The sequence below is a fragment of the Pezoporus wallicus genome, unplaced genomic scaffold, assembly GCF_028554395.1.
Source record: "Pezoporus wallicus isolate ANWC-B61680 ecotype Strahan unplaced genomic scaffold, APGP_CSIRO_Pwel_v1 contig_2384, whole genome shotgun sequence".
Lineage (NCBI taxonomy): Eukaryota > Metazoa > Chordata > Aves > Psittaciformes > Psittacidae > Pezoporus > Pezoporus wallicus.
In genome coordinates this window covers 1,472,078-1,496,310 of record NW_026640488.1, presented here as the reverse complement: position 1 = coordinate 1,496,310, position 24,233 = coordinate 1,472,078, and the positions used below count along the sequence as shown (strand labels likewise).

At 37.8% G+C, this 24,233-nt stretch overlaps 1 protein-coding gene across 1 annotated transcript in view; it reads right to left on the bottom strand.

The window, feature by feature from the left end:
- MND1 (meiotic nuclear divisions 1) overlaps positions 1-24,233 on the bottom strand; it is a 41,636-nt gene that overhangs the window by 12,001 nt on the left and 5,402 nt on the right. The window contains exons 5-6 of the mRNA XM_057419191.1: positions 8,521-8,595; positions 6,660-6,774 (exon numbers count right to left, since the gene is read on the bottom strand). Of these exons, the coding sequence (XP_057275174.1) occupies positions 6,660-6,774; positions 8,521-8,595 (190 nt within the window). The remainder of the gene's footprint in view (positions 1-6,659; positions 6,775-8,520; positions 8,596-24,233) is intronic.

Below are 24,233 nucleotides of genomic sequence, written 5' to 3'. Positions count from 1 at the left end.
TCCAGGGATAGGGCAACCACAACATCTCAATCAGTGTCTCACCACCCTCATAGCGAAGAATATTTTCCTTAATATCTAATCCAAAATTCTCCTTTTTCAATTTAAAACCATTCCACCTTGTCCTATCACTATATGTCCTTATAAAAAGTCCTTCTCCAGATTTCCTGTAGTCTCCCTTTACGTACTGGAAACTGCTCTAGAATTCTCCTGGAGACTTCTCTTCTCCAGGCTGAAGAAACCCAACTCTCTGAACCTGTCTCCATCGGAAAGGTGCTCCAGCCCTCAGATCATCTCTGTGGCACTCCTCCAGACTTGCTTGAGCAGGTCCACATCTCTCTTGTGTTGGGGGCCCCACATGCATGAAAGCCTTCTGAAGAAGCCAGCAAAAACTATAAGACACACTCTTTGGTGCAGAGATTTTAAAGACATTGTTGGAGTCTACCACAAGCCAACAATATATACACCAAAAGTTGCTAACTCCAACTGATAACTTGTTCTTATCACTGGTGAACCACAACACAGGAATTAAGGGCAAAGGTGAGAACTCTTTAAACCTACTTCTGTCAGGGAAGGTCCTTAAACCATCATATTATGGCCTCGTGTAATCACAGCCAGATTCTGCTCTGCAGATGCTTGGCCTGTCAAAGGACCAGCATTTTCAGTAACCGAACTGCAAACAAGCTTCCCTTGATTTTAAAGAGAGAGAAAATTGGGGAGGATTAAAATAAATGAGCAGAAATACTGCTTAAACTTGCAATTCCTTCTCACTTGCTATGATTACCAAAGGAGCTTAGAGCATTAGTGATCAAGTTTACGTTTTTAATTCCAGTCATTAGTACCCTGTTCCTTTTCAACTTAACAGTTAAAATTTACATGCACTGTTACTGTGTTTAACTATGATTATATACAAGTACATTTATAGATTTATTCCTAATTTTTTCTAAAAATTAGGTTTAGCTTTGGTAAAACATTTTGCTTTGTCTTTTAATGTAGCTTTTGAACAGGTGATTTAATTTGCCAATCTTCCAACTGAATGATAAGCCAGTCAAAGAACAGTTTAGAGAGTTGAGAAATCACAGAAAATACCTTAGCTTGATGCAGTTAGTCAAGGAAATGTGTTCTTTCATTACTGGTGCACTTCCATATACATTCTCATACTCCATGAGGAAGGAGGAAAAAAGGGGAAAAATAGGGGGTGGGCTTTCTGGTTTTGTTTCTGTTAGCAGCAGGTAGCCCAAAAGTTATGGACATGAACATACATTATCTATTTCCTGTCATATCCTCATCTAGATCTTCAGGAGATGAATATCTTAAATATACAATTCTCTATAAAGATGAGACTAAGTAAAAAAAAAAGGACTGCTTACTTTTATATCTAGTATTTTTTGTGTACTTTAAAGCAAGTGTCTGGTTCGCTCCAAAGAAAGCTTAGTTTAACCCTCTAAGGCTAACACAACTGTGGGTGGAGATACAAGTCTAACTTCAAAAGAATGACTAATTTCTAATTGCAGATCTCTGTTAATGGTATTGATGCATAAACCATAAAAAGCACAGCTTGTGTCTCAGATGCCAGGTGCATATTTCATGGTCAGTAGCTGGAAAATATCCTCTTAATTGCAAACTGAACATATTGAATCTAGAAGTGATTAAAACCCCACTCTGTATAGACTTGATCTGTAGCCTATTAATCTTGTGGCACCTAGACTGGGCTTAAAAGTGTTTGTAGACATTTGCTTTTCCAAATGAATCATTACATTTATATAAAATAGTTACTTAATAGTTCATTAACTGAGAGCACTGACAAGGCTCTTTAGTGCAAATAACCTTTCCGATATGTTTTCTAAACAATAGTCTTTGCCACAAAATATAAAAGAAACCCCGTTAAACCATTTTATATATTATCAGCATTTTGATGAATTTTGAGTAAAACTGAAGAAACTAATTTTAAAGCCAGGTTAGTCTAATCTTCATTTAATTTCTTCACTATTGTTTCCTCTCTGGGAACAGGGACTATTCCCAGTATTAATAAGAAATGTCCAAAAGAATCTACTGTTAAGTTTTTGTGGCATTAAATACATCTGTACCTATAACATATATTCAACCCAATTTGAACATAACAGAACTTAATAGCTGGGTGTCTCAATAAAAAACCCCACAACAAACCAAAACCTAAAAAAAACCCCAAACCCCAAACTATGCACCCCACAAAATCCAGCAGCTAAATCAACATTACCTTTTCAGCATTCAGCTTTAAGATATTAAGATGAATGAAGAAACTGTTTCTCATACTGTCTATATACCCCAATATAATTCTTCACATCAGTATGTCAAGCTGAAATTTTCAGTGTTTATACATATCAGAATTAGAAATTTTTGAGGCCTCCACGATGAAAAAAAAGACACTTTCAGGTACATACTACATAAAGCATGGCATTTTCATGGTATTCAGTAAAGTCTGGATGTTTTCCCAAAGTTTATTTTCACACAGCCAAGTAAGTATTAATCTTACGAAATAATCTAACCCTGAACTGGACTGGTAGCAATGCCTCTGAGATCACACTTTCAGATTCAAAAGGAATCTGGATATTTGTGCTTTGAAATCCTGTCCATTTGAGCCACTTACGCCTTCTACTACAGGATGAAAATAAACAAAGAGAGCAGAAGTAAAAAAGTTGACACCAAAATTGCTATGTTACATGTGTTGTATCTGACAGTTTGCTGATTTTTGAGAACATAGTTTGTCTTGAAATGTTCAGATCACCGTTTTAAAGGTAAAAGCCTAAGACAAAAATTAACACCAATTTGGCATTCTAGAAACATGCTAAATAAAACAGGAATCCTGACAGGCAACATCTAAGACTAGCCCTATAAATATCAGCGATCATACCTCATGGAAGTCGCTTGCATCAGTCAGTATGTAACTACTTGTGAGATTACTGTGCAAAGGCAAAAAGTAACTAAAGCATGCCTACTGTGAAAAAAAAAAAACAGCTAAGACCCAGCAATATCTTAATATACTGTAGATCAACATTCCTCTAATTAGTGAAAGAATGAGAAGTCTGAAATCCTAAAAACGTTTATTTTACAGTGAACACTGAAAATGTTTAGGTGTTGGTAGTTACAAGCTGGACAACAACTCAGAGCAAAATCCACATCATTTATATATCTGGACTGCCAGACAAACCTTTCTATAAAATTAATTGTCAGGGAAATTGTATTAAGTTCCCTAACACCTCTCTCTGACACACAGAAAGAATTAAACTTATGCAGCAGGTTAATCCTGATGTTATGTGGAGATTTCTTTGTTTGCCTTACAAAAATATGGATAAATTATGAACTATAGAAGGCTTGCATTCTCTACGCCTTTGTCCTTGACCATAATCTTTAGGGAATCTAGCAGCATTGCATGTATCCAACTTTGCATACACACATGGTATGTCTTACAAGCCTTTCTCCCAGAGGAATAGAGAATCTCTTCTCTATGACTGCTTCCCCAGGACAATATCCTCCAGCCTACAAAAATATGCCTCAAAGTTGAGAAAGAGTGAATTAAAAAACAAGGATTAAAAATGTAACGAAGTAGTATGAAATCACAGAGGGGTTTTTTGCACCCCCAACCCGTTTTTTTCTTCTGATGACTCTTGGCAGTTTTACTGCCTTTAATGTTGAGGAAGAATTTATTACTCAATCCCAACTCACAAAAGATGGCTTAAACAACATTTCCAAGTGTCAAAAATAAGCTTTAACCACTGAACTGCTGTGGTTGTTAGACAAAATCTACATATTTTGAGATTCTAGTCATATTTTCACAATTCCATACAGGTAAAATGGAATTACCCAAATATATCCACAAGCCCAGACTATTATGTAGCTTCCTCTAGTGGTCAGTCCCTAAATCTTGTTTCTTCTGCTATTTACTGTAGATAATTTTATATGCAAATACTGAAATTCTGTGTTCTAACGCTGTACATTTGGGAAGGCATTAGAGTTTATACTTCAGCTCTCTAATACAAAAGCCAAGGAAATCAAGCCAAAACATACAACAGAACATTTGTTACTGATATTAAAAGGACAAACAGTGAAGTCAGCAAAAACTAGAGTTGGTATTTTAGTACTGATTTCCCCCCCCCTGTGAATATGCATTATAGTATATTTAGTTACTAGGCCAAACATGACTTTCCCACCACAAGACTCGGGAAGCAAGACAGATGTTCAGCTTTTAGTTGAGTCTTCAGATATTTGCTATGAATCATCCAAACTTTGTTTTGACCCTGGAATTAGTGTGTGTTTTAACAAGGCTTATCACTGTACAATAGGTTTGTTTCTGCAATGCTCCTTTTAAGGCAAGAGCAATTAAAAAGGCTTAGCAAAGCATTCACCAAATTTGAAATCTGAAATCAGATGACAATTTGATATACCACTAAAATACCACAATAAAAATCAAGGCATCTCTAAGATATGGGATTGGAAATTAATAGACTGAAGTTTTATACTGAGCATCAGAAATACTTCTTTACAGGCTTAAGTCAGTAAGAAAGAAGAGGGAAAGCCCAAATGTAGAAAGTGACAACTGGCCATTACAAAATGTATTACACTAAACAATCCAACTCAGTGTCCTTATAACATAATGGCCATCTCTGACTTCTAACTCAAAATTAAAATAAGGTAGACTTAGTAATCTGCTCAGACAATCTAACTGAAAATAACCACAAGGATTATTTAACTTGTACAGCTAGTAGAAAATGATATCACTCGTGCAGTTTGAAAATGCTTTAAAATCTGAGAACCAATAACTAGTTATAAGGCTATTGTCTGAAATAGAGACAGTAACTTTCATATCTAGCTGAACACCTTCCACTGCCTCAGATTCTTTATCACCTTCTTACACTAATAACTGTAACTTCCTGCATCTTGTTTTGTCTTTGCACTTCCCCGCACTATGGAACAAAAGAAATGCCCCCTAAACTCCCACCCCCCCCCTCCCCTTAAAGTGTGTAAAAGTCCATTCAGCTTTGACAAAGACCTCAAAATTGACATCAACATTTATTCATTTATACATTGCCAGCAAAAGTGCACACTGCCAGTGCAACAATGACTGATGAAACATAAAAGGAAGCAGAAACATTTACATCAAAGGTTAGGGACTAATTATTTTCAAAACACTACTGCATATTCCCCTGGGAATCCTACAGTCAGCCCAAGAAGACTAGCCTCACCAATACCCTGGACTGCTCATCCCTTCATTGCAGAGGCTCACATGGAGCTTCCACACACTTGTGACAAAGAAAAAGACAAATGCATGACCAAATAACTAACTTTATGTTTCTTTCCCTCTCTTCAGGATATTAGTCTCGGTGTCACCAGCTAATGCAGTCTGCCCTAGCATTCAAGCTGTGATTTGCCCCTTTGTGCCTAGTATTTAGGAACGTGCTCACTGCTTCAAAAGAGAGGCCCCTCAAATCATTCAGTGCAATGCTTACTATAAGGGTATCTCAGCAGTTAAAATACCTGGCACTACAAATCCATCTCTGCTGTCAGTATCTGCCTGCCCTCATTCATTTCTACAGCTGGAATCAGCTGGAAAGCATCTAACTTGTCCCCAGGAGAGCACACAGTGAGGGATTTACAGCATAGTAACTAACCTCAGGTCTCAAGTTTGCTTATTCCCTGGCATACCATTAAATCCTTGGGGAAAGATAACACAGCTGACAAAAAGTGTCACAGCCCCTCAAAATAAATACTGTCTGTCCAATCTGGGGGTGTGCTGCCAACTTTGTTTATGTTCCTGGCTTTCTTTCAGCACATTTTTAAAGCTGTGGACTTTGTTAGAAGAATAAGGAAGGAAAAAGATTCAGTCAGATATCTTCTCAGAAAAAGGTCTGTGCCTGTTCCTCATCACTCTAATAGCATTTTGCCATTACAGAAATGAATATGCAGTGATGTTTGGGTAGCAACATAAGAGCCTAATAAATAAAACATGAAAGTTGAAGTAGAGAAAATTCAATAAAATTTCATGCATGCTTTTCATTTTTCATGCTAAGGATCAGAATATTAAGTATGTTTCAGTGCCCGATTCTGCATTAAGTATTAAAGTCACTCACCATTACTTGTACTCGATTAGAATTAGAAACTCCAACCAAAACCCAGCATCAGAGACAGTACAAACAGTAAGTCAACATTGCAATAACATATTTACGTATAAGTGATAATTAAGTGTCTCTAATGAAATGGTTACATTAGAAACAGACAAGACAAATTAAGTAGAAAGATACCTGTTTTGACAGCATGGAATTGAAGGTACATGGGAGCCAGAGACTACTCTTCCTACACTCATTCTAGGGCTCAGAACACTTAGAAGTTACAGAATTAATATGGTTCTAGAAAGAACGATTTTGATATTAATTCTAACACATCAGAATATTTCAATTTTAGGATTGTCTGTTAACTGCTTAGTTACTGCCAGGGCAAATACTGATAAAACCCCCCTTACAGCATATACACAGATGAAAAGAAATGGTCAGTGTACCTGTATTGCATACAGCTTTAAAAAGAAAAGCAGCTATTGCTATTCTTTGACTTACCTCTCCATACCAGATTTTAAGCTAAAGAATTGCAGAACTTAAAGTGAACTTTTGCACAAAAACCAATATACAACTTACGCATTTCTTCAATGACGTCTGGGTCACATTCTCTGTATTTGTCTATTTCTGCCTTTAGCTGCTCTTTTTTCTGTCGAAGGGCAGCAAGTTCCTCTAGTAGAGCTGCACGTTCTGCCTGAGGATTCGAAGTACAGTGGGAGATACAAAAATAAAAATCAGTAATTACTGCCCAGAACCTTAAAAAAAAAAATAAGTAAATCTAAAAACTCTTTCATTACTGCCTTCTGTCAATGAACCAAACTGAAGAAAAAAAAACATAAGGACAAAATTTTCTACAACCTCTGAACTCTTGACAAACTCCAAACAGATCTTTTAATTGTTTGGCTTAAAGGTTACATGGTATTTAGGAGTGTTAGTCTTGTAATTAAAGACAGCATTACAGAAAACCCTATCATTCACATTTTCCCAAATCAGGATGCTGCATATGAATACCTTCTGAATTTATTATTCACTTCTTTTCCACACCATTTAAGAGTGTGGAAGAGAGTCTTAAAAATAGCTTGAGATATTTATGATATGGTAGTCTTTGCTGGGAGAGTATACAATATCAACCTCAAATACTCTATTGATCAATGAGAATTTTCAGACACTGACTCAACATGAGCCCTCCCATAGCCAACTCGGCACATACTTCTAATTCAGTCTGTAGTAACAGCCAAACATCGTAACTGGCTGATATTCAAAAGAACTCATGCTAGGGCACTGGGTAGCATAGAAAAGCCAGGTTGCCATTACAAAGTCACGCTATCTCCATGGCAGCCCAGGAGCCTCACGTGCTTTATTGTTTGTTTTTAGTGTGTCCTCCCCCCACCCTAAACTTCCTTATTCACAGTGCTTTTGCCAACAGTCTGGAGTCAGCACATCCTGAAAATGCAGATTGGAAATCTGCTCCCAGATGCTGGGGCATGGAGGCCAGCTCCTCAGAAACCTAAATCTTGATCTAGATTTTTCAGGACTTCTTCCTGGTGTGTAATTCAGGACTAAAATGCTGGAAGCATCAACCAGAACAGGATTTCCAGTACCACTTGCTTCTTGTGACTAGGCAGGTCATGTGGTGAAGAAGCCCCAGTGTCTCAAACAGTCCAATTTGAAACCTGACAAGTACAACTGCAGGAGAAACTTGCCTATGATTTCCCAATTACAGTCAAACCCAGAATGTTTCTGTATAATATTTTGAATTCTAAGGTTTCGCACTTTCCTGCAAAATCTAATTCCTCCTGAAAGCTTCTAGCTAGCTCTACTTATACATTTATTTACTGGAGGTTTAAACCCCTTTAGACTCAACATCTCAAAACAAATGAACACCTTAGAACACTACATGAAGTACCGCTAACTAATATGCTACTTCATATATATGGTAAATATGAAGACTAAATATCATTTTGCAGTGTTAACAGCTTCAGCATGCAAACAGCACAAGGTTACATGGCTGCTCAGAATGGTAATTCAGAAATCTATAAGACTAAAACCAAACCAAACTAAAAAAAGAAAAAAAAGACCCCCAACACATAAGTTTATAGTTACTGGATTTGGCAGCTCAGCAACCATTGGCAACTCTGGTACATGCCTCTGGGTAGTTCAAGTTTTCAGATTTAAAGATATCTTTAAAAGCCTGAAAGATTGCCAGACTTCAGGCAGTCACACATTTTCTCTGCCTTGGAGCAGCCAGTTGTCAATATTTTACACATTAGGTCATGACCAACTAAGGAAAAATCTAATACCCGATTTATTTTGGCCCTATCTCATCTCCAGTATTTAGAACTCTTAATGGATTTCCAACAAGTACACTAGTATTTATAAACTATGGATACTTGTAGCCCTACCTCCTGGTAGGAATGCCTCCCCCACCAAAGCAACTTACAGTATCTTCACGTCCAATTTTTGACTTCTCAATGCTTTTTTGTAAAGTCTCTTTTTTCTGATTGCTTTCAGCAAACTGGTAAATGAAACAAAGACCAAAATCAACCTATTTCAGTAACAAAGATTAAACATACCTATAAAACATGCATACACAGCAACATATTTAAATAAATAGATGAATATACATTTTTAGCTATATAAATTTACATATCTTTAACTTGTGTAATAAACACAAAATAACTACAAAATCAACCTAATTTAAGTCTGAGGCTCTGAACCACAGAAAAGAATCACAGGAAGCAACTTAAAGTCTAAGAAATTTTCACTCCCACAGCACATCACCTTGTTACGCATTGCATGTTCAGCATGGGTCCAAAATCCTATTTCATAACCTGGCATCTCTGTGCAAAGGACTCCATGACATGGAGGATCTGGATTATATGATTTCTTCTGGTCCTTCTCCAGCTCTCCTTATTCAATGCAAGCAGTAAGGTGCAGCAGATCCACCCGGTCAGCTGCTAATACCAGTCTTTAAAGACTGATGTACCATAGGCATGGCCTCAATCCTTTTTGCATACTGGTGAATAGAAGCCTTTATAGCTCAAAGGCATGTAAAGCCATGTCTCCTATTTTCAGTGCTGCATTCACACTGCTAGACTTCAGAGTTCCCTTCCTTCAGGCCTGAAGCAGAGGAATCTCACAGACGTTGCATCTCACAGGGCTGGTGTGAATACTCTCTCCATTTTCATGTTATTCCAGGAGGAATCATTCATAAAGAGATGTCTTCATTAACCTGCCACCCATCTTGAGTCAGGCCCTTCCAGTTTAGTTGGAAGTTTTCTAGACACAATTTGGAAACTCTTAAAATAAGCAGGATTTATGAGTTGCCCCTTAGGGACACAAAGCATTAGCCTTCTGAAATATTAAATGAGATTAATAAAACTGAAAAAAAAAAAGTCTAATAAAATAGTTTGGAAATAACTTACTGCATTGGAAACCAGAACAAAATAAAAATTAAAAAAAAAAAAAACAAACACAAAAGAAGAAACAATAGGATGCTTTGTAAGTACTCAAACTTTGGTTTAGCTTTAAGATGTTCTGAGCAACAGTCAGCTAGAAAACTAGAATATCAGACTAGTCATGAAGCTTATGAAGGTGACTCTCAGAGCCCAGGTTTCATTCTGCTTTCCATCAAAAACCCTCACACAAAACCTCTACTTCCATACTCCCTTTCTCACTGAGGATCCCTGAGTACAAATGCATTCCTTTACATTTCTTGCAATCCCTAGCCTTGATAATATAACCATATCATTTATACTCTTGTGCAACTGAAACACCACAACCACATTCATACAACACAAACGGAACTGTTTAGGAGCCATAATCACTTCTCAATTTCTATTTAAACTCCTTTTTAGTCTGTATTTTTCAGAAATACATACTAAAATGTAAATGCACGACAAATATTAGGCAGAGCTTACTGCCAAGTCTTAAGAGATCAGCCATAACAGTAAAAAGAAGCTCTGTACTGGTGGTCCATATAGATTAGGACACCACCCAACTGCAGCTCACTGGGTTTAGGGGTTCCTTTTATATAGCTCAATTTTTAAACATTAATTACTCTTTCTGGACCAGTATATGTTCATGCATGTGTGAGCATACATGCAGACAAGGGGGTCTCCTTTCAAAAAGGATGTTTTGGTTTTTCTTCAATTTACATAGAAATTATACGAATGGTAGACATATATAATCTGGGGAAAAGTACATCCAGCTGTTTACTCATTGCTCCCTATGCAAGTAACCACAGAGGCAGTGTGGATTCCAGTATGTGGCCTGAAGTACACCAACACCTTAATTTTGTGGTTAGTTAAACAGTACTTTTTCAGGGTTTTCCACAAAATTCTTAAAGATGTGTGTTAGTCACCACATGATGGTGTACAACAGAGAAGCATATATGCAGTTCAGAAGAGAACAACTATTTAGGTGCAGTTCGCATTTCATGAAGCCCAAGGAAGACAAACACCAGAGCACACATAGTTCAGTGTCTCTGAATAAATTTTTCTTGCAGAAGAAGCCAAGGAGCTTATCTATGCCCATATACTGCAAGTACAAAGAATAAGCCAATGCCTTGTGCAAGGGAAGCCATAAAGGTGTTGCTTTCTATGTTTTTTTCATATTCATGAAGTTATTTATGAATGTATCTGCATTTTTTAAAATAGAAGCAGATAATGAGCTCTCAGGGAATTGCACTAAAATCATAATAGCTGGTTTCCAGCTTGGAAGCATGTTTCTCAGTATGACATCTTACTATCTTATGGATCCTCTATATTCCACAGCATTTAATCATGAAAGAGCATGACAAACACTAAGAATTACAGAAATTACTTAGATTCTAACCTACATAACATGTAAGGTTGCCATGCCATGAAGTTAGAAAATTAGAATATCTCTCTCTGAGAGCAATGATGATTTTTATACAGTTTTATTTAAGATTTTGTTTTCTAATCTCACAGATTGTAATTTCTGATGGAGCTTTTTGTTTGTTTTATTCTGTCTTCACAATCAAGACTTTACCAAATAGAATGAAACCACAGCTCTCTGTGTATTTAGAAGTCACAGTGGGTATTCCCATGACAACAAATAAAAAAGTAAAGGAACAGCAGAAGGAGGCAAGATATTATAAAAAAACAAACGTAGGACAAGGATGCAAAGGCAAAGGAACAGATGGCCAGGGTCTGTGCAAGAAATCTGTAACAATGGGAGAAGCAGGAAGCCTTGAATATAGAGGTGGGAACACCGTTGAAAATAACGGTACATGAAAGAAGGGAAGACCATCAGCAAGGATAAAGGAGTCTGAGGAAGGATGAACACAGATGATACAATACTTAATTGAGAGGTAAGGACAAATGGCAGATGACACGCAGATTTACAGGGCATTAAAAAAGAAAGGCAGAATTTGCAAGTGTTGTATGTATGTATAACAGCAGAGGATCACATCTGGCCAAACAGTGACTTGCTTTCCCACTCACCAGCTGCAGAAAATCCTGACTGCAAAGGTACACAGTAGCAGATGGAAGATTTCAATCCCTGAAGCAATCCTGGGACATTTTTCAAGGTAATCAGCAAATTATTTCTCAAGAAACATCAACCATCCTGAGAGAAATCTGACTCCTGCCAATAGCAGTGGGATTGATCTGGAGAAAAAGATACTTACTGTCTCCCTTCTATGTTTCTTAAAAGTGATGTCTGGCCTGACACATGAACAACTTTCTGTCACAGATGTAATCGACCAGGTGGGGAAAACAAGTACAAAGATACGCTCTACTGTACTAGAAACTTTCATATCTCCGGTCTGACTGCTCCAAATCAGCACATGATAAAAGCAAGATGCTGGAAAAGCAAGAAAGCTGGAAAAATACCATCTGTGGGAAAGCTGTCCGAAGGAGGAGGAGAGACTAGATAATTAGAAGTCAAAAAGTAAAGAAAAAAAATCTCAACAAGAGCATTTTCAGTGTTGGCAAAACATGCTGGGACCCTGCAAGAAGACCGTTTAATGAAGTAACTAACTAACATCTCTAAAACAGGAAAGCTGGGAAACAGTTACTTTAGTTTTACAGACCACTGTGGTCAGTTAACTGACCACTGGCCTAGCTTCAAAACAAATTCAATCCAAAGTCCCCCAAAGAGATGTTCTTTCTTACATTGGAACAGTCTCACAATGTTTAGTTATACCTTTGTGCAGTAGTTTGCATGTGCTAAGTGCTACGTCCTGATGATAATCATCTGTTCCATCACTGGCCTCAGGGTCTGGTTTCTATCAAAGGATAGATTAGATGTACACAGATAATTTATAATATACTATGCATGCATCATTACTAGGATTTCACTTTGGCAAGTTGGTGATGTACACTTGGATGAGGAACATTTAACCCTGACACACAATGGTAGCAGGTTTCAGCTATCCTCCTTCTCAAAACCTGTCTGATATTGTCCTAGCTCTAAATGACTGGATTTTTATTCTCTAGCAAGAGGTTTTGCTGGTCATATTCCTTCTGGTTCCTCATTCTTAACCACTCTAACCACCAACATCCCACCAAATATGTAGCTTGCCTCCCTAGCATAATATCTACAAACCTTGAGTAAGCCACGCAAACACAGACCATAAAGTATGTACAATGGACAAGAACCAAACCAAGGTCTCATATGCTAACCACCAAGAGCATTCACAGCTGTTAGCCCACTGTCATTATGGTCTTAAAGAGAATTATCATACACTCAAGTGTTCTTTCAGCAACACTCAACTAAAAGTTGTATTAAAAACTACTGCTATTGTGAATGCTACTCACCATGGCACTACAGAATAGTAATTCAAGTCATCAATTTTTTAATTGTTTATAATTTTGCAGTTATTTACTTTGGGTTTGAAGCTCACAATACTTTGCAAGGCAAGGGCTTCCTTACTTTTAGCTTAAACAAAAGCATCTCAAGATTTTTAGGGTGACATTTGTTGTAGATGGGTGTATTTCTTTCCTATATTAAACCTAACCCACCAGAGAAAAATAGAATTGACAGAAGGCATGGAGAGAAAGTACTTCAAAGCATTCCTCTAGATTTTAAAGAAAGAAAAAAATTTAAAGCCAGAAAGCAGACTAATACGGAGAGTAAAAACGCAAAGATTAACAGCCATAGGACAGTCTGAATATATTGAGAACAGACCTGGAGTGTTAAAAGAAAGGCATAGAACATTACTAAAAGAAACTGCTCAGCAATCAATATTGTTGACTAAAACAATAAAACTTAAAAGAAGGGAAAAAAAAGGTGTAGCACATCCATGTGCAGAATTGCTTTATAAAGTACTACACAATAAGCATACAACTACTGCTTTTACATGTAGAGTCACAAATACATACTTGCCAGGGCCTCCAAATATACAGAAGTAAAACTTCTAAACTAGCTAATTGTGTTCATAGTGCAGTAGAAAGTACTACCATGAACCGCAGTATGGTCACTTCCACTCTGCTCTCAGGATGCCTGCGTACCACTCATATAACCTACCTAGTGAACTCAGTTACAGTAGAAGCAGGTCCCAGGCTCACTGAGACTTCAGTCAGGGACATGACACTTAGTGAAGCACAGACAGCAAACATATGCTTGTTATGTAAATACAATTAAAAGATCTCTTTTATGTTTGTGAAAGAGAAAGAAGCATGCAATGTCTTACCCGAAGTCACTGTAAGTCACTTCAGCAATACGAAGCAGGAAATCATGTATGCTGGGACTGAGGAGAAACATGAGAGAAGCAACTGGGAGACTGCAATGGTTCAAGAAATACAGGCAAGAGCAAGAATAGAGATTAAAGCCATTTTCAGAAATTGAAGAACTGACAATGAGATTACTTTCTTTTTCAGCAAGAGAACACCATAAAATGGATGGGAAACAGTGTAGAAAAAGAGAAGAGACTCAAATAGGCCCACCATATTTGTGTACTCTTTCTTAAATACTACATTATAGGTATACTAGAAAGCATTCAATTCAAGAACTCTCGTTATGTATGCTACAAACTTTACCTTAAGATTACCTTAGTTTCAAAGCAATCTTTGAAAGAGTCAGTTCAAAAACTTGGGAGAATGTAGGGAATAATTTTCTGATAAAAAGGAGACCCAAAACACATTGTATTTGCTATTAAAAAAGCTAAGTAAGAGAAAGCTTTTTTCAGGGAACTGACTGAACAAATATCTGACTCTCCATACAATTGTCCAACAAAGCACTACAAAGATTCTCAGAAAATAAGAACTCTGAAGTTAGATCTCTGCATTCACGTACATGTTTTGCTAGGATATTCATGTGGGTAAAACCAATTTACTTGCCCCTCCCACAGAAACACAGTCCATTGTGTTTCAAGATTAAATTTAGGTTTATAATCCTGATTTATTAGGCATGCTAAGACATGAGAGTGAGACTGAAATATTCCATAGTAAATCAGGCATGGCTCTGTCCTCAGGTCACACTGAGGATGAGTCCTTCTTCCTGCAATTGCTTTTGGGTAAAGAAAACAGAACATGTTGGGTAATCAGAACAAACAAATGAGGAACTCCCCACTCCACTGAAACCTTCACCTATCCGTACACAAACCTTATACTGCTAGCTACAATTATTTTAAAGACTATTACAATACAGTTAACCACTCTACATTAAAAGTAGCTTTTAATTCCATCTTTTTAGATTTGCTATAATAGTTAAAAGTTTACTTAGGGAAGATATCTTGCCATGAGCTTTTGGTGTTGCGTCCTTCATTTGCAGCACCATTTGGTGAGTACTAGCTATACAACAGAAAATAACCACTCCAGGCCAACTCCTTAATAGACAAAAGGTGAAACAGTCTTTCAGGCTGAATGAAAGAACTGAACTTCTCTGGCTGCTGTCAGAGTTGGCATAATTGGCACAACCCGAGGGACAGATGGCTGCCTACTCAGATACAAATACCAAGTATGCCAAATCAGCCTAAAAAAACAACCCCAAAAGAAAAAAAAACAAACAAAAACCCCAACAACCCTGTTTCACAAATGCAGCCTAAAGCCTAACACGGAAAGCTGAAAGAGCCAAAAGGCATTGACATGACTGGCAGGGCTATAGAAAATTTTAATACCTGGACAAGAAGAATGATTGCTACTGCACGCTACTGTACTTAGTAAGCCTACAAAGTCCAAAGTGCTAGTTAACTAGTCTGTTCAAGGTAGAAAGAACATGGAAAAGTATTTTCTCATGGAAAGAAAGAAAGAAGAAAAGTTCTTTCTTTTCCCTAAAGGGCTTTTTAAGATTGCTGTCCTGACCATCTGGGCCATACACTGACAATGCCTTCAGGGACTAAGCACAGACAGTCCCAAGTTAAAACACAATAATCATCTGATATTCCCTGAGCTAAAGTCCTGCCTAAAGACTAGAAAAAAAACAAAACAAAACTTTATTCCACAGCTTTTTAAAGAAGCCCAAATCCAACACCGAGATATTATCAGTAAAATACAAAGCTCCAGTAAAATATGTCTATCAAATTTCAGAGTTTTGACAGCACTTATATATTTACTCTTTATGCCAATTTCACCATTTTTAAGCAATGCTCAGACAGATAACCAACTCATCTCAAATTCCTGATACAAAGAACAGTCTTTGGTGGAATTACCATGTGTTCAGCAATAATGAGCTGTTTGACTGTGCTGAGAAAGACCTTTCCTCTAAAGTCTCCCTGCTGCAAATTAACTTCACGCATTTTGGTTTTATACTCTGCTTTTTCATTTTTTTTCTTCCATTCCTTTCAGAAGAGGAGAATGCAATGAAATGAGACACAACTACATGCTTGTATTTTATTTCTGCATTCATGCTAAGTTTCTCAAATAAAATATGCTGTATTAATTGAATGATAAGATTTTAAGATGAAAATCAAAGCTCAAATTAAATAAAATCAAAACCTCACTGTCTCCAAATCCGGCTTTGAAAGCACAATTGCCTCTGCCCTGCCTCCAGGCTGAAAGCTGCTGGCCTTACAGCACAGACAAGCTTACAGGTTTGCCAGAGAGCACAGAACACGTAAGCCTTGAAACTTTCTCAGGATGTTGGGTTTCTGCTGATATGCTGAGCCATCACTCATACCTGCCATGCCTACTGTGGGACATGGGAAGACTTGCAGGGCATAGAGCTGCATCTGTGACAGATGTGACTGGTTCCTGGAGCAAAAGGCCCATATTTATTCTCAATTTCTTTGCATTTTAGATTAACATTGTAGTAGCAATGTCAGGAATGGAGCCAGCAGCCAGCATGCAAGCCTCTTTGAAAAGGAAATGCAAACCATGCAATCATAGTACCTAAAAAATTTACAGTTGCACAGAAAACACTGTTAGAAAAAGCTAGGATTTTTTATCCTGCATTGTATCATAAAGAATATATAATATACACTATCAGGACACAGTAACAATATATCCTTTTTAACAGAGTAGGATTCTTCCTTCAAACCGACTTTATAATCTTCACAGTAACTACAGAGCCAGCTTAATGCTCTTAAATCGTGCCAATTTTAACTTATGCTCACCAAGAAGGCAGGAAAGGAAAACCTATACTTCTCAGTTACCATCAATCTAGTTACATATTAACAGCTAGTAAAAGGAAAAGCATGAAATTCAACTAATGAACACCAAATTATGAGGGTGCTTAATTCTACCAGAAGCCTCCAGAGCACTGTATTTTTAGAAGTCTGCCATGACAGCAGTAACTAAGCATACCCTCCAGGGCTTTGTAGCATGCCATTAAACATAACTCCAGAAGGCTCTAATAAGTAACAGCACTAGAAGAGTATTCTCTGCTGAACATTTTAGGACTTCAGGACCATTTTAAGACATCAACATTTCTCAAGTACAAGATGCAAAGAGGTAACAAACCCCCTGGACTGCTTCAGATAAAACTTTATTAGCATCTTCCAGGAGGTTGATCCAGGGAATAAGCTTATCAGGATCAACAAGCAAACAACCATAGATGTAATCAACATATTCTCAGTGTTTAAGTGATGCAAATTCTCAGCCTTTTGCTTTTAGGGTACTTCTTACTGCCTCGGCTCCCACTGGATGGTATGACGTTGGCCATTTCTTCATACGTCTAGTCCTTTATTTCAAAGAAAATGTACAGGTCAGTGAAAGTCTGCAGGCTGAATACAGGGAGGGGTGACTGCCTGGTGGGAGAGTCATTACTCTGCAAGAGAGGAGAAAGAAAACGCTGAGCCAGAAGGGAATGGAATCACTCAGCAGATTATCAAAATGGCCAGGCCAATCCAAAGAAGAATAAATAAATAAAGTAGAAAGCTAAATGAGATGCCCTCAAATATGAGGGGAAGAGGGTGGCCCAGCATGGATATGGGAAGACTGCTGTAACTGCTTAGTCAACATATTGGGATCCTGCCTATGTATTACAATGGGCATTAAAAGAGAGAACTCTTCAGCAATTAGACTTTTATTTTTCCTGGAAAAGGACAATTTATTATGTTTTCTGCAACCTAATAAAATTAAATTGTAAACATACATAATAGAGAAAAATGTCCAACAAGATAATTTCTAACACAAGTCACATGCATTATTTGTAAAAGTACTGATGTACTCTGGTTTTAGAGAACAATTCTTTAACTACACTATTCATAGAGTCATAGAATGGTTTGGGTTGGAATGGACCTTAAAGCTCATCCAGTTCCAACCCCTTGCCATGGGCATGGCCACCTTCCACTAGATCAGGGTGCTCAAAGCCCCATCCAACCTGGCCTTGAACACTGCCAGGGATGGGGCAGCCACAACTTCTCTCAGCAACCTGTTCCAGTGTCTCACCACCCTCAAAGTAAAGAATTTATTCCTAATATCTAATCTAAATCTCCCCTCTGTCAGCTTAAAGCCATTCCCCCTTGTCCTGTCACTACATGCCCTTATAAAAAGTCCCTCTCCAGATTTCTTGAAGGTCCCCTTTAGGTATTGGAAGACTACTGGAAAGTCTCCCCACAGCCTTGCCTTCTCAGGGCGAGATAGGATAGGATACTTCCCCCAACATTTATAAATTTCATACTAAAAAGATAGTGCTAAGCTTTTCTAAAACATATTCAGCAAATATTAAGATCACAATAAACCTTAAGACACTTTGTCCAATGTCCTTAATGTTGAACAACACAAGGAAAGAAAAAAAAAAAAACAAAAAACCAGAACAACAGTGAGACTCTCCATTCAAACCCATTGACAGGATGAAAACTGAAATAGAGATCTGAGTGTGTAAGGAGCTCAGTTAAAGGCTGGTAACACCATCTATGGAGGACACTCCTACAAAACAATGCAAAAGGCTTGCTTCAGAGCAGTAGGTCCCACAGACACTCCCTCGCTATTCAAAGCGCCAGCCATGTACACATCTTGTCTGGCATCTTCAGCAATGTCACTCAACTCCAAGCACCACCAGATACGTTACCCCTTACTGAACATCTATCATCTCCATCGATTCGTACCTCCTTTCACGGCTGATTACTTTAAGCTAGCCACCTCTGAGCACTTGTACCTACTTGCAGTCCAGAATCAATCTCCAGACTGTGTGGAAATACACTGACAATGAGTGAGCCAATTAGATCAAGGAGGAAGCTGTTCAGAGTGAAACAATGTGGATGGCAGAAGTTCCTTGTGCTTCATTCAGTGGACTCAAGCAGTCCCTATTCAGCAATTTTCCATGCAGTAATCCAGTCATAGTATTTGAGGACAAAAAATGTATCTGACTAAAAGGACAGAAATAAACTAAACCATATCTTGAAAGGACTTTCTGATCATTAAAATTCAAAATTTTCTGTGTGCATTCTGAACAAATAAGGTTCTCTCCTTTTAGGTATGCTGTCAAACATCTCCAGGAGGCTTCAAGCCAGATTACTCACCAATGTGATTATTTTTTTCCATTAACTATTTCCAAACAATGTGCATTCCTAACAAAGCATTTCCTAATACAGCATTCCCCAAGTCTTTTTTATTACTATTATTTAATAAAATTAATCCTTTCTCTTTTCATATTTCAATGCTCATAAGTACAAACAATTTGATATATATGAAGTCACTCTATTTCAACAATTCCTGGGATTTGGGGATTTTTATTTGGGGATTTAATTCTATTTTTTTTTAAACTATCTGCCAAATGATAATGAGGATGTACTGACTTCCAAATTCTTCCCTTGGCTCAATACATGAGTCATGGGAAGTGAAAATCCCTCCTCTTACCAACCCTAGGGCAGGGATTTAAGGAATGAAACATCAACTAATCCCTTCCATCTTAACTAACAGTGGCCCAGTGCAATGCTTAGTGAAGGAAAAAAATTGCCAGAAACTGTCCTCAAGTCTCTGTTGTTCACATGTATCTTGAAATGAACACAGGGAACATCACAAAAAGTCCATCCTGTATCCTTCTTTAAGAAGACTCAGCTTAATCTTTCTTTGCAGTACAAGGTGTCACCATCCTGCTCCCAGTTTCAGAAGGAACAGCAGCTTTGATACTGTATTCTGTTAAACTTTCCCTTGCAAATCCTAAGAATACAAAAGAATAACCCACGAGAAAGCAATGTCATGAGAAATGAGGTAAGTGGAACAATTAATAATGAAACAGTGAAATGAACAGCTTTGAACTGAACAATGGAATGAAATGTCGCAAAACCAAACTGGGGAAAGGAAGTAAACTGGTTGTTTCCCCAAGCTACTGAATTACAGTGCTCAGAGGACTGTCAACAGTTCCACTAACAACTGCAAGATCTTTGAAAAAATTGGTATTTCCGGTCCCTATCTGTTAAAATATTAGACTATGCTGTGGCAATGCTCAGTGACATTATGGTTCAATCACAAAGCCCACCCAGACACTCTTCGATATCAGCAAGGACCATTGAAATTGCTTCTGTGCCCCTTAAGCTCTGTAGCATCAGTACTAAACCTGCCAAGACTCTCCCTAAGTCACGCTGAGTATGGTAGAGAAAGTTCTGGAGAGATGGGACTTTCCTTATGGCTTTTGAGGGTTGTGGTCTGCAGACTCAACAGGCCTTGTGTGAAAAAAGCCTCATTTTTACTAGTTAATTACTACTTAATTCAAGCCACTATAAAACAAAATGCAAACAAGTATTTGCAATAGCCTCTTATTTAAAAGGGACAGCACAGTTGTGTTTTACCAAAGACACATATGAAAAAGTGAAAGAAAAATCTAAACTGAACCTGCTTATACTAAGGTTATATCATAAAGGCTTCTCTTTCCTCACTGTTAATGCCAGTTCCTACCCGACACAACTGTTGTCAATGTTTTGGTTGCATTTGTGGCTTCTCTTCTTCAGCAGGTAACATAAATGTACATCAGAACAATACAAAAAACAAGCAGGCACGTAATCGTATGAAACATATTAGCAGCCCTTGCCCAGGATTGAACAGGACTGTTATTAACACGCTGGAGTTGCTTATCTCCAGTCTCCACATTTTATGCATGAAATCAACAGGCAGCAGAATCATCAATAAATGATCTTTCTTCTTTCATTGTGTAGGTCAAATTCTTCATTAGTTTAATAAAACTTCTAAGCTTCTGGTATTATTATGCCAAGGGTAAACATCTCATTTTGTCAAAATACGATTGATCATAGGTAATTCAAAACTTCAGAACCTGGCTGCCAGGAAAATACTGATAAGGAATAAAACCACATCGTTTCACCCTTTCTTATTGAAGGAAAAAAACCCACCAACCTCTCAGTAAAGCTTCCACAGTTCTCTCAACAAGGTAAAGTTCCATTAAAAATGTCTCCACTTATAAACCTTGTTAAAACAATACTTTTCAATCTACACCCTTGCTCTGCTATCACCATCTCATAGCTGTACTGATGCAACTATAAACCAAAATGCAGCTTCCCACGTCTTTTTACTTTTCAGTGGTCCAATTCACAGTTGCATAAGCATAACCAAGAGGTGAAGAATAAGCATCCAGTAGAAGCCATAAACCTTTAAGTCATCCACTGCAAAACAAATCAATACAAAACCCATAGGGACCTACTTAGCAAACCTTACTCTGTGAGCCATCAATGAAAAAAATGGCAGCAGATGCTACACAAACTGAAGATGCTCATCGTCCTGGCTTTTCAGAAGAACAGGAAGAAGTCTAAATAGTAATTCCGGGTTAGAGAGCAGCACCAACATCCTTTATTTCAAGCACTGTTTTTAATTGCCATTCCTCTGCACAAAAGGATCACACTGATGACTTAAATCCCTTCTGACATAAATCTATGATATACACAACTACTGTGAGGCGCAACTTTAAAACATCCAGCCAAAACTGGCTCGCTCTTCATTATGAACACCAAGCTAGACTTCTTTGCTCCCAAGTTTCTAAACTGAGATGTGGCTTAATAATCACAAAAATATCTGAAACAAAGTATTTGTTTCAAGAACAGTTCCTAAACCAGCCTCCCCATGATCACAAGCTCTGTAAGATGCAGAGAGGCAAAAGCAACTTCACTAAAATGACATGAAGTACCAACGTATGCAAGCAAAAGGTTCTGTAGCAGGCCCAATTTGTCCAGCGTAAGCCTCAGCACTATGAATTAATAGGAGAATGTGCATCTTATAGAAGCTTCTTCTGTTCTTCCACTTATTTTCAAATGTCTGTCTTCAGTATTTGGGATCGCTCCTTTCTCTTCACCTCTTGCCCATTCGCTCAGCAAACAAAGATACTGCTTCCTAGTAAAAAGCTTTAATTGCAGTATGAACTGAACTACTAGATTTTTAAACTTGTACTTTAAGTAAGGTGGCTTGATTCCAGCTTTTAATAACTGAAGAAAGAGACCAACTCATGTAACAAGTGATCTGGACAAGACACAGAAAGAAAACATGTCGCTCAGCTTGCCACAAGCTGCGTGCAGGAATGATGAAAGACAGGCAACGTGCAACAGAAATCGTACAATAGCTTACTTCTTTTCCTTTGCTTTGCATGGTCTGACAAGAAGTTTTGTGATATGCGGTGACTGGATTCAGAAACCCTTAAGAAAAATCTGTATGTGTTCACATGAAGAAGCATACACACATTAAAAAGAGCAAATTTCAGCTCACAGACAGAATCTGTTATCTTGCAAAAACGTTCAGAGAGCTATTCATTGAAAATGCCGCCTTTCTACCATGTCAACAGAGAAGTCATTTTCAGCTACCGAAAATGTTTTCCCTTGAAATGCTGTAACATTCCCATTCTCATCAGAAAAGCAAGGTAACGAATATGAATATTTTAAGGGCTCATAACATGGTCTAAAGAGAGCTCTTGCATCAATAACCCTGTATGTTAGGAGCAGGACTTGGCTTGCAAATAAATGTCTGGCAACAAAACTATTTCAGCTGGAACAGGTTTATATCACAAAACTGTTTATATCAGCAGTTTCTTTCATACACATAAGTAGCCATAAAATAACATTACAATACAATAATTACATGCCTATATTTCCATAATGATAGATAGCTTTATTTTTAATAATGTAATAGTACATTTAAAGGAGTTAGTAGATAACTCCTGTATACTTATGATAGAGCATATTAGGCAGATTCTGCAAGACATTCCAAGGAAGATACTCATCAGGGTATGACAAAGACCTGCTTGATCAATTATCTTTACAATTCATGATGGGACTGGGCCCAAGGGCAAAGACAACAAATACCAACTGCTTCATTCAGCTACTTGGATTAATGTGGAGCATAAGCAAAAAATATAAAGTATCCAGGAGCAAATCATTTGCATTCAACATGACAGTTTCACCAGGGTGTTTGGTGAACAAAGCAGGAATTTGGGCATGTATTTGTACAACTGTTCAGTTGGCATTGTGTTCTGGCAGAGTAAGCAGCCTGGTCTAAAACTTGTGTGAACATCCTAATAACCTGAGTAACGTTACTAGGACACTCAGCTCCAAATTGGGGTAGAGTTAAACTGATCTCCTGTTTCAGACAAACAGAACTCAGAGTAGGAATCAGTGTATTTTTACTAGCAACCAATGAATGAATTTAAACCCTGTCATGCCAGACTAAGTCCATGCCTGAAAATAGTACAAGCATATTCAGCTAAACTGAGTAAGTTCTTCATGCCTGGACTCATCTGAGTTCTGAAAGCAAAGGCAATAAAGCGGCAGACAAAATTGTCAGTGTGACAACTTAATATTAACCAAGTCTCAGTACCACAATGTACTGTTTATATCCATGATACATCTGATGCTGAGAAAGTTACTCAAAACATGGAGCAAGTCAGTGGTAGAACCTGAAATTAAAGACTCAATGATTTTGGTGACCCATACACAAAAATACAGCCCACAGCAGCTATATCAAGTAGCATTTCCCAACTCATCTGAGGCACCTGCCTAAAAGGTTATCAACTTACAGCTAATGACAGAAAGGACTGCAATACTTCCTCCTTACTGCCACAGACCCCTGAATGTATCACTGGCTCATAAAAATGACATGAGGTAGTGAACAAGGAGAAATGAAGTGAAAGCTCCAGGAATTCTTATTCTTGATCCTGAAAATTGTAGCAAACGCATTGGGCATGTGACAAGAGTACCCCTCTGCCAGATCTACACAAGCAGACACACTAAATGCTTTCAGACAGCCATCAAGATTATCCAAGCCATTAATGAAAATATTCAGAGCAAAAGGAAATTACTTTTTTTGACCTATGTTGGTTAAAACAGATGAGTGGATTGGACTCTTTCAGTTTTTTAATAAGATTTACAAGCCATGACAGCATAGCAAGGGATAACTGACAAGGTTACCTCTCAGCTGGTCACACTACATTTTATGCGTAAACAAGTGTTTATGCATGTAAAAACCTGCTTTTACTATACAAGCTTGGGAAGAAAGCACGAGCTCCAACGCTCAGTTTGGAGCCTTAAAGTAGCAGCTGAAGTGGCCAACACTGTACATAAGATGGCAATGATAACACCAGAGCTATGTCTGAAGAAAATAATGGCTGTAGACATGTTCAGATACTAGCAATAATTTCGCATTAATTCAGATGATTCTTTGAGGAACAGACATAATGCTAAATAAGCATGGGAAAGGTTGGCAGTGCCATGGCACCATCAGACCAAAGCCAGTTTATTGATCTTGTTATGATGTACTCCACTTGTAAACAAAACTGATGAATAGATGTCTTCCCACTCCAATTAAGAGAAGCAAG